The sequence below is a fragment of the Chroicocephalus ridibundus genome, chromosome 1 (assembly GCF_963924245.1).
Source record: "Chroicocephalus ridibundus chromosome 1, bChrRid1.1, whole genome shotgun sequence".
Taxonomy (NCBI): domain Eukaryota; kingdom Metazoa; phylum Chordata; class Aves; order Charadriiformes; family Laridae; genus Chroicocephalus; species Chroicocephalus ridibundus.
The window spans coordinates 31,021,174-31,033,267 of record NC_086284.1 but is presented as its reverse complement, the minus strand read 5'-3'; the positions used below and the strand labels follow the sequence as shown (position 1 = coordinate 31,033,267).

The 12,094-nt window shown below is 38.2% G+C and overlaps 1 protein-coding gene across 1 annotated transcript; it reads right to left on the bottom strand.

Moving 5' to 3' along the window:
• Positions 1 to 214: 214 nt before the first annotated feature.
• NHLRC3 (NHL repeat containing 3) lies at positions 215 to 12,068 on the bottom strand. The gene is made up of 7 exons (XM_063333345.1): positions 11,947 to 12,068; positions 10,682 to 10,834; positions 10,017 to 10,164; positions 9,247 to 9,447; positions 7,995 to 8,086; positions 6,319 to 6,431; positions 215 to 5,820 (listed from the first exon to the last, which is right to left on the bottom strand). Exons 1-7 carry the CDS (start codon positions 12,028 to 12,030, stop codon positions 5,592 to 5,594), a joined length of 1,020 nt encoding a protein of 339 aa, XP_063189415.1. The 5' UTR covers positions 12,031 to 12,068; the 3' UTR covers positions 215 to 5,591.
• Between the last annotated feature and the right edge of the window lie 26 nt (positions 12,069 to 12,094).

Genomic DNA, 12,094 nt, shown 5'->3' with positions numbered 1-12,094 from the left:
AATTTATAATATTTTAGTTAGTAATCCATTAATTCTTTCTTCTTCTACCAAATTTCTTTATGGACACTTGGCGAGATGCTGTTGAAAGCTTTTTGAAAATTTAAGCAAATTTATTAGCCAGATCATCCTAAATACATGGTTAGGGATTCTTCCAAAGACCTGTAATAGATTTAATGATTGTGTATCCAATACATATATTTTTTCATTAATGTTTATGTCAATTCACAAGGTACAGTCATCAATTCTACTGATCTCTCCAGAATCCTCACACACAGGTGTGGGTTTGTGGGGTTTTTTGTTTGTTTTTTTTCTTTCTTTAAAGCATATTCGCCACTTTTTCTTTCCTCCTCTGCTAAGGCAGTTCTAAGCAAACGTTAGTATTTCAGAAGTCTTCTGAAAATACTGAATTACCTTAATGAAATGACCACCCTGCTAGCAACTTCTCCGTTGGTTTTGATAAGCCATTTACTGACACTTCAATTTCAGCCAGATCTTCTGATTAAGACCCTGTGAAAAAAAAATGTTAACAGCATGGAATGTTTGCTAAGGACTTTAACAGCAAGCACAGATTTTGAAAAGAAAGCAGTACCTATTCTGGTCTTTTCTTCCAGAGGGGTTCCTTTACACCTTGACCACCTAGTCACCCAAATCCTTTGACAACTGTCAGAGACAGGACTGTACTGAGAGTTAGGATCAGAAACAAATTCAGCCACATCAAATCACGGGGAGATGGTATCACCCCTGTACAGCCCACAGATAGGTTTAGTGCTGGCAGTTCTAATAGCCAGACTTCCTGTCACACCGTGAACATTCTTTTGGATTTGTTTGTTATTAATAATAAATGCAACGAAAACATTTTGAAATTAAAGCCTTACCAGTTTTCCACTGCAAGGCAAGTTTTCTGATCTTTACAGTTTAGATAAGGAGTGGAGCAAGAGATGAGTCAGTCATCATCTGTGAATGACTCCACGGGGGATAGGAAAAAAAATTCCCACATTAGACAGATCTCTAAGCTGTCTGAAAACATGAGGTTGAAGGCAAACAAATCCAGACTAAATGTAAAGCCTTCCCTTTATAATGATGTTTATTGACTACTAAGAAGGATTAAAATATATAGACCTTAGTCATTCAAGAGTTAGATTTCTTCAGTCTTAATTTGTTTCTAAGAGATCCCGTCATAGCTCAGACAGAAATAATAGGTTAATTCCTGGTGTAACTGGGCAAAGGTTTTTACCTCTGTTTTGCAGATCCAGTTACACAATCAAATTTGTTTTGAGGCTGAGGAAAACATGTGATGATAAAGTGTGTCTATTCATATCTCATTTGTATCGGCGTTACTTTGGCTTTAATGCAGTAACAAATCATCCTCTGTGCCTAAATTAACGTGCTTCTACTTTCAAATTTCATACAAGCAATCCCCCAAAAGTAGAATAAAATAATAATACAAAAATCAGAGCAACGTTTTTAGACAAAGGCTGAGAAAGGAGAGGTAGAATAAAACTGGTGAATGAGATCCAGTAAACTTAGATCTAATCTCACTCTGGGTCACCTCTGTAGGGAAATATTACTCTTTTGGTATAATTATGCGGCTACAGTTATGCTATTATAAATTATTATGTTTCCAAAGCAACACATCAGGAGTAATTCCATTGAAATCAATGACATAAGGAATAGAAGAATCAATTCACCATACCCAGTTGTCTCTGGACACAGAATTACTGATTTTTTCTAGGAAAAACAATGGAAATAAAGAAAAGATGGACATAAATCCAGTAGTAATAAGCCAAAATGACTATAATACAATTATATGCTTATGTTTAAAGCAATCTATTTTGAAAAGAAAAAGAAAGGCTGCAGCAATTCATTATCTTTGTAGACATACTCCAAACGTTGAGAAATTACCAGCTGTTTATGTGTGCTAGTATATCACTACGCTGAGCATGCCAAGCATCAGCAGGGGTTTGGTGCCCTCTCATGCTTTATACAAGCAACTTCAGTGACTGCAAACACTTCTTGGTGATAAATCGCTTATGAAGGCTTCTCAGGTAACAAATTGTTAAGAAAGTGTCAACTAAGATAAATAACTAATTAATGCTTCAAAAAAAGGTTAATAACCACTTTAAAGCCGTGAACTTACTAACAGTAATGAGCAGACCCACAGACATACCAGTACACCTTCCCCCTCAGCTTTTATTGAGGCAGTTCAGCCTCACTAAACTGATCTTGCAGGGCACAAACATGATTCAGGCTTCTTTTGTTTTGGCCAGACGGATATTGTTAATCAATTGCTGACTACAATAACACAAAAAAAAAATTAAAAAAAAAAAAAAAGGCTGGTTAGCATCACAGCAAAGTCAAGAAGAACTATACTAATAGACCTGGTCTTATATCCTGGGAATGTCACCCTGTTAACAAGGTACTTAACCAAAGAAAAAGACGAATTAAAAAAAAAAAAAAGTAAAAGTCTGCAAAGTTGGAGACATCAAAACATGGAACATTGCTATTTCCTTGGCTTGGATACTCCAGTGATTACTTCTCGCTCTTGGAAGTTGGCACCTGTTAACTAAAATCAGATTTTTTGGGGGTTCTAGCAACGACCTTACATTTTCTTTCTTGTCAAGTTAACACTGTAGTATGTTATTTTTCTTCTTGTGCAAGTATTTCTAACCCATAGAGAAATCCCTTCTTGATCTTCTAAAAACTAAACAGATTGCTCGGTAAATCTTTTCTGGAAATAAAACCTGATTCTACATTAAGAAGTGTTTTGTTAGTGTGGTTTAATTTCCCTATTAGCATCAAAAGGGTATACAGTTTAAATACCTTTTTTTATATGTGGCACTTATATAACTCATCATCCCATTTTACTAATTACTCAGAGGAAAATATCTGGGAGACATTTATGTGTCTTTATGGATACATAAATTAGAACGCATGAGATGGGCCACAAAATAGTAATGTATAAAGATAACATGGAATTTTAGATTATAGTTGAATGTTGGTATCAGAAATTATTAAATACCTTATTAAAGTGCTGAGGACCCCATATTTAGAAAAGTAATCCAATGGAATGTATTGATATTAGTACAGAAATAAAGCACCTAAGCCTTTCATAATGGGAAATTCTCAATTTATTTTATCAAATTACCCTATTACGTGATTTTTCAGAAATCAGTTTCAAGATAATACATAAGAAAACCTTCAGAGAATTAGTAAGTTAGTGCACAAATCAATCATTTTCTCAGTCTAGCCATTAACACGGAGGTAAAAAGGAGTCTAAGCATCTCATACTAGTTAATAATGAGCATCCCTTCTTATCACAGATACCCAAATGCCAAGAGGCAAGGCACATTTTGGCTCCATGGCCTACTTCAGTAAAGCCAGACAAAACTGGATGAATGCTCCCCATTCCTAGGGGCTGCAAAAGCCCACGTAAGGAGAATTAAGAGCAGATCCAGGCAGTAAACAGAACCTCGTAGCAATAACTTATTCATCAACATCCAAAAGTGCACTACTCCTTTACTGAACACAGAAGCATGTTCCCAGAGAGCTTTGAGTCCAGTTTCAAATGGATGTGACAAAGGAAAAATAAATAGAGGATGCAGTGAGGGAGGATGGATATGTCTGGACCCCTTACACCACCAAGATAATATCATTAACTATGTTTGAGCGTAATTTTTTTTTAAAGAAATACACCTCGTGTAAGTGAGAAGTAGCTAAATTGCACACAGAGCAGAGATCCCTGAGCTAGTGGAGACCTGGGTAGAAAATCCACACAACACACTGCAAAGCAATGTGGACCTATCCATCTAGGTCTAGAGGAAGTACTGCTACTTTTTCAGCTAATAAATATTGCTTACTGCCTCCCATTCAAAACCATGTGAATGATGGATCATACTTGTTAGTGTATAACTCTGAAGTCCTGGTTCTAAGGCTTGCACGAGGGCAGCCAAGTTAGATCCACTTTTGTTGTTGTGGATGTAGCCAACAACAAAGCATTCATATTTAGTGTATTCATTTCAGACAGTACTGAAATCAGGCCATCAGGCTCCACAGCCCAGTTACTTTCCACAGAACATATGAATCTGACTTTTCTAGACAGTTTTCCCATCTGCTGACCCAGAAATTTGTGATCATAGGTTAAAGTCTGCCAAATTAAGATGCATTTGCTTTTGGTAACATTCACTGAAATGGGTATTTCCCATCAGAATAATTCAATTTCCCATATTCCCTTTCTAAGGAAGTTGAAAAAAAATTGCCTCTCTTAGCTGGTAATTAGCATTAAAATAGTCCACACAGTAGAATGAGTCTGTGGAAACAGCAAAGATCCTCACAAATGTTTTGGAGAGCTAGGAGATAAATATGGAATGTGGGTCCACAGCTTTACAGAGATAAACAGTTATTCACTGTCATTTCTGCTGTGCTGTTTTCCCCATGCCATTTTCCTATACCCACTTCCCTCTGTGCTAGGAAGTGAACTAATTTAAAAATCTTGTAGCAACATGTAAAGAAAACAGAACCACCCTGGACTGGGAATGGAAAGAGACAGCATTTTTTAAGGACAGAGCTTGGAGACAGCTGCTAGGATATAGCATAAGAAACTTAGTTCTAGACATTAACAGAGTTGATGATGTCTAAGTGCTGGATATAAAACGATTAAAAATCCCCAAATCAAAACAGATGCACTGCTGTTAACTGACAGAGTTTCAGTAAAAGTGGGAGAAAAATCATGTGTCTCCCAGTCCCTAATGCTGATTAAGACTTTCGTAGCAAACTGCAATTTGTTCATCTTGAGGAACTTAAATGAGTTGAACTTCAATATGTTGCACTATGAAATCTTACAGAACAGAAGACTTACGCTGATGTAAACCAAATTAGGTTAAAAATTGATTTAGTTAAGAATCAGTACTTGGCTGCTGTGCACATACTTTTAATTTAGTTTGAAGTACCTGGTATCAATTTAACTTAAGCTCATTTGCCTTATTGACTTTACCACTTTAGCTAGAGCTGAAAACTTAGATTTCAATGCTTATGTCATTAAGCACCTAAGGCAGATGCCAGTATCGGCACTGACACCAGTATCCAGCAGCATCTCATTCAACATCATAATGCATCTTTGTATTCAGTGTTAGGCAGTATCAGCACAATGATTCTGAAAATCAAGTGAAGAAACATTAAAATGAAGTGCTCGCTTCCCAGGAAATCGTTTATACACCTCTTTCAGACAGTTCTGACCTTCATTTAACAACACACAGGCTAAGTAGAGGAGCCCCAAGATGACCCTATACATTTAAGAACAGCAGCTGTGTTTGTAGAGTTTTATATAATAAAATGAAGATGCATATCAAAGTCATTTTACAATTCCCAGCAACAAAAGCAAAAGTCACCATAGCATTACTAAAATGAGTAATGCCTCAAGACCAAGTACTTCTCCAGGACTGCAGAACAGCTAGGACAGATTCCTGGCTCTACAGTTCTGGGAGCACAATGTTCTGTGCTTGTCTAAGGAAAAACAAGCTACAGAAAACTCAAGAAAACGTGGTTGTAGGTCTTATATGTCACATAGCTTGTGCCACGGCAGTTGTGAGGAACCATCAGCTTAAGGGTATGTATTTTTGTACTTGCTGGGCTCCAATCTCTGCAACATAGACTGCTCCACTCTTCATGTCTACATCCACAAGGTGCGGTTTGGTTTCATCTGCCAGCTGGACTGTGTTGACCATAATACAGTCCCCAATGGAGCCAACCGGTGGTGCTGCCAAGATTGCTAACCGGTTGATATTCAGCTGAGCTACAATCAGGTATTTGTAATTGGCAGTAAATCTGTGAAAGACAGAAATATATTTTTTCAATTATGAACTCCATATGACATCTCATTTTAACACAACGGTGCACTTTAAAACAAACAAAACCTCCTTAATAGTCAAGGTTTTGCAGGCTACAAGAGAATAAATGCAGTGAAACATTAAGAATTAACTTGTAAGCCTTGCTCTACATGTTGCTGTTCCTTGAGACAGATTATGCTACAGAAAACTCATTCAAGACAATCTGTCTTCCTGTAAAAGCTGCAACAGTAAGGTCAACAACACGCAACAACTTTAAAATGAAGTTTCCAGTTCTGCACTTAAATCCATGGGGCTCATTATAAAGCCAGGATTTCCCTGTCAAGATATAACTGTGCAGATCTTTTGGGTAGGGCCCAGCACCCTATTAGTTGAACTGGTTAACTCCTTGTTATCAGGCATTAAATACAACATTTTAATTCACCAGTACATGTTATTTATGTAATTGAGTGCTTCTAGAAGAACTGTTTAATAATACCTGACAGAATAGGGTCCATCTTCTGAAAAACAGCTGCTCCAAGACCCCAGCCATTCCCCTGTGACTTTATCAAAAACTTGGATTCTTTTGTTGTCTCTGTCTGCAACCCATACCTGTTAAGAACAAAAAACATGGCTGTTCACAAACAGAACACATCAAACGCATTAGTTTCTTACACAAGCAACGTCTCCTGTAGTAAAAAAGTACACCTTGGAAGCATGTACCTCCACATTCAAAACCAAATAAGTAGATATGACTTCCAGATATAAAATAAAACTGCCACACAGTTAAGATACACAAATTATTTTATACAACTTTAACAGAAATCAGTGCCTTCTCTTGATTTTTGCGGCCATGATATGGATATATTTAGTAGGACTCCCCTCCTTCCACCCCCCTCCCTCAGTGAGGACATGTTCCCATCTATTCAATTCTAAAGAAACTGGTCTGTCACCCGCTAACAATCTGGTTTTCAACAGTCGCCTCATTTCATGATCCAGGCCTATGATGACTGCATCTGCAAACACTCTGGTATGCCTAATACTACTATAAATATTGAGCAACTTAAACACTAAGAGCATTTTCAGTATGTTTAGTCTAATAAGTTTTGTGCTTATCTCTGTTCCATCCTGTGCTAACTGGGTTCACAAACACTGCAAGCTAACAATTTCCAGTGAAGGCCTCTCTTGTATAACAATCATTGAAATTTTACCTGGTAACAACTCAGTCTAATAAATGAACTTCATGACTATTCTGGGATATCACCCATAAGGGAGCAATAAACAAGCTGACCTGAGATCTTTCACCCTTATTTTTAAATGGAATGCTACTACACCAGTCTCTTATATTTCTTAGGAACTGACAATTATTTCTAACCTAGACTGATGATCAACACCATGTTGGCAATAAAATCGTAGCCCATCACAATTGCTGTCTTTGAATGTATATGCTCATAGTTACCCTTCAACACAAAGTGGCCATGTCCCTCCTCTTCTCCCTCCCACCCTGTCAGTTTTGGCAGAGAAGTGATTTTCATATACGCTTCTTATTCTGGTTCAGACGGCAGCAGCAAAATTAGCTCAAACCAGTGATTTAAGATGTCTTAGTCAAGTAATCTTATTTTCCCTGAAACGGATTAAGGAGCAACCGCACAATTCCTCTATAAGAGCAGAAGGACAAAAGCCAGACTACGATTAACATCTGGCAGAAGGAGACCCTTGAATGCCTTGAACTGCACGTAGAAAAGGACTTCATTCACAGCTTAGCCAAAGCCTTACTATCACCTTAAACTTATTTGGAATTTCCAAGTAAGAAATTAAATTAAAGTCCCCTGAAGAAACTTAAGTGCTTGGGTAGATATTTATTACAGAACATAATTCTCCTGCACTTTCACAATGGCAATGTGTTAGAAACTGCAGGAGGAACAGTCTGTTGTTGCATGGACATTGATAATGTAACTGGTCAGAACCCTTGTGTTAACCTTGCAGCCAGCTACTTTAGTAGGATCTGCAGTGTGAAACTTCAGCTTATCACCACTACCATGCCGAAAACTGTAACCCATGTAAAAATGACCCACATCACAACAGTTCAATTAAAAAGAAATACAATTTGTTTTGTTCAAATACATGTAAACAAGTCTGTTGGAAGATTAAAAAAGTTCTCCGTTTATTCTTTACCCGTCCAAAAGGATCCACTGTTACACTGTGAGGAATATTGAACTGACCAATGCCGGTCCCATTTGTTCCAGTCAGCCATATCTCTTTGTAATCTAAACAGTGAGCACCATGAAAAATAAAAGTAAAAAAAGAAAAAATCAGAGTAAGAAAAACAACAAATAAAATAGCTCTACGTCATTCCCTTGAAAAGTTACTTTTCGTAATTTTTAAAAGGTGGAATTTCTAAACCCAAGTTTTTTAAACACAGTACTACTGATTCAAAAACCCAAGAAATACTGGAACTACTACAGTAACGACTGGATTTTTATTAGAGGATTCAGGATTATGGTTACAGAAATGTAGCCACACAAAAGCCATAGTCCAAGGCTCTGTTAAGCACAGTATTAAAAAAAAAAAAAAATATATATATAGAAACAGTTGGCTAATTATGATATTCATTTGTTTACTAAATTGATTCTTTATGTTTATTACCTGGCAGCTTTGAGTTTTAACAATTTACCATTTTGCAAATTAGATATTAGCAAACTGATTGTTTTATGACAGCACAAAGGAGAAATGGTAGCTCCTCCACTTTTCCCCAACTGCAGATGTGTGCAGACCCCTCACTCACTGCCCTAACCAACACTGACCATCTAACTAGGGAGTATGAGCAAGCTCATTAGAATAATGGAATATTTTAAGTATAAAATATCTCCAGACACCATTGGGTCCAACCTCCTTCTCAAAGCAGCACTAGCCTTAATAACAAATACAACTCTGAAGTTAAATCAGGTTGTTCATAACTCACCGAATTTTGAGCATCTCCAGGAGTGGAGAATGCACACCCTCTCTGGGAAAACTATTCACTGTCTGATCACCCTCACTGTGAAACTTCCCCCCCACAAAATGAACTGGAATTCCTCCCTCTTGCATCTTTTGCTCAATGTTGCTCGTTCTTCACTGTGCATCTCCAAGAAATACATGGCTCGGTCTTCTCTATACCCTCCCATTACTGACTTGAAGACAGCAGTATGAATCCTCCCTATCCTCCTCTCTTGAAGACTGAACAAACTCATTCTCTCAGTCTCTTGTCATAAATGATTAGGTTTCTCCTGAAGTGACAAGCAGTAAAACAGGACCTGATCCAAAAAAGTCTTCAAACTGACATTAAATGACAGCTCTACCTAGTCCTCGCATAAAAGTATTCTCAAGCTGTGTTATTTAAAATTCAATTTTCAATAGTCAACTACAGCAGAAGTTCATTTTTCCATACCGTTGGATAGTTTGAGCAATCTGTTATTCATTCCTCCGTCTCCATCCACAATATAGATATCTCCACTTTCCTCTACAAAGACCTCTGCTGGTTGATCAAATTGCAGGGGAATCAAACTTGAACCAGCATTACCTGGTGTGCCCAAGACCTGCATAAGTTTACCCGAAGGGCTGTATTGTTTCACGGTGTGACCATATTTCCCTGAATTAAGAAAAAAAAAGTGCAAAAACATCTTAACAAAACAAGACTTAAGTATTACAACTGATTACAAAGATTAAAAAAGAAAATCTCCTGATACTTACAAGTGATATTAATAAATCAAACAGACAAAATTCTATAGTAAGAATATGACTGTGGGTTAGTAAATCCAGAAGCTACAACAATATTCATCCATTGTATTAAGGCCACCAAACCTAGGACAGAAGATAAGTCTAGCCAGAAGATTTTTTTTCTCCCTGATACTTCTCCTGGGGAAAAAAAGGCAAAACAAACAAAAAGCTTTTTTTGTTTATTAACTTTTGTTTTACCATTGTTTTTTTTGTTTTACTTTTGTTTACTAAGTTCAGAAGTTACAAGCAGATACACAGCTTAAATGATGAACCTTCAGAGTATTCAACACAGCACCTGAGAAGTTTGTTCATGGCAGGAAACGCACAAATCTGTCTCAGAATTGTTTGAGAGACTTAAATAAATGAGTTGTTTAAAGTAATATCTGCAGTATTAGCATTTTCTTTCCCCCCTAATACGTCTCATATCAGCACCATGCATACCTGTTCCGACATCTGTGATCCATACTGAACTATCTGTTGCGGTGTTCAATACAAAGATACCATGAGGCATTTCAACTGTATTATTCCAGGAGTAAAGAAAATAGCCTTCCTCTGAGAATACAAGTACCTTTGGTACATTATCTCCCCTCTGAAAAGGCAAAAAAGGGTCTATTAAGAAAGCACATTAAGCAAGTAATCATATTTTTGAAAATTCCCGTTTGTAAGGTTCTTGCACTGTTTCATGAATCACGAGTCTCCTGAGACTGTCTGCTAGACCTCATTTTTTCCAGATAGAAAAGAGAGACAATGATCTAAGTTTAGCATGCAAAACCTTCCACTCGTTCTAGACTTTCAACTTAAATCACGTGAAGTCCAATTTTAAAAGCAGCCAAGCTCCTGCAGCTATCTTGGTCTTCATTTTCTATCACATTTTTATGTTCTTGCTGAAAAATACGCATAGCATAACACAAACATGAAAAACTACAACTGTACTTATTAGCTGCATGGCACTCAAGTACTCATATTGTGCTTTATAATTAAATCCCACCACTTTTCATGGAAAGAATGTCACACACAAACGTATATAGGTCTTAATCTAAATCAGACACTTTAAAGGCAAAAATACACTAGGTTAACAAGGAGAGAAATATAGTATTCTCACTCACTTGTCCCACATAGACCAAACGATGAAGAGAGTCAACAGCAACACAAAATGTTTGACCAGTGAAGTATTCTGGAATTTTAGGCCAGCCTATGTCCAACTTGTACATCTGTTGCTGTCCCTTCCATGGAGAGGAGTAATCAAATGCTTTTAAAACCTGAAAATACAAAAATAAATACCCCTTGGCAGTTAAATCCCATGATGGTGGGATCAGAAGAATCAGCAGTAGAAATTAACTTTTTTCTGAAACATCATAAATTGATTTATTCAGTTCAAATTAAGATAGATAAACACAAATAGGCTAGTAGCTAGGGCTTTGGGGTGCAAATGGGAAAATTTCAACAAACTGTAAACTAGCTAATGAAGTCCTTTGGATCGGGGAGCTCTGGATTTACAAGGCAAAAAACACACTCTGAAATTTCTTACATTGAAGTTGCTATTACTATCTGTAAGTCACACTCCAAAATCAGGAAAACAGTAGAGAAGGTTCCAAATGCAAAACATAAATAACCACTTAAAGAAAATATGAAAATAAGAAAAAGAATAAAGGGAAAATACGGGTCAAGAAAGAAAACTACATCTTAGAAATGGGGAAATGTAAGATACCAGGCATGGCAAAACTCATGTCAATGTACACATTTTAAAGGATAGTGGAAGAAAATTATCTTCCATCTTTTTGTTCTATTTTTCCAGCAGAAAAACGGAAGCTAAGCACAGCTACGCTGCAGCAAGTACTGGATGGAGATCTAAGCACTAAAACGGAAAAGATCAGGCTAGAACTAAGAAGTAACAAGTGGTAGCCCTGAAGGACCAGGGCCATCTAACATTTCTGTTAATTGCGTCACCAGAAGTAGGGGTTAAGTTGGTGACAGGGAAGTACAAACAGCGTAAGAACGACTAGACTATCATGAAGGAAAAGTAACTAAGCAGGGCGAAAAATCCGACAGTAAAAAGCGCAAAGTTATTGACCTACAGATTACAAAGTTTTTCCTCGTTTAAGCAGAGGGTATTGCTTGGAAACCCCTCAAAAAGAATCCCCCAGCGCCCGCGTTTATCTCAGCAGGGCGGTGAAGCCACATCACCAGACCTCCACCCGGAACGACCTGAGCCAGAGGAGGCGCGGGAAGGCACCAGGACGCACCGCCTGCCCGCCGACAGGCCGGCCCCGCCGCCCCCCTCCCCCGGTATCTGCCTTCGGGCGGGAAACCGTAACCGGAGGGTTTGCACAGAGGTCCCGCACGTCGCCCCCTCCCTCAGACCACCGCCCACCTGGGCGCCCCAGAGCAGGGCGAGCAGGGCGAGCAGGCCGCCGGCCATCACTAGCCACGGCCCCTCCGGCCGCTTCCGCCTCATGGAGGCCGGAACGGGCGGGCCGCGTTGCCATGACAGCCACGTGACCCGCACTCGCCCCCCTCCT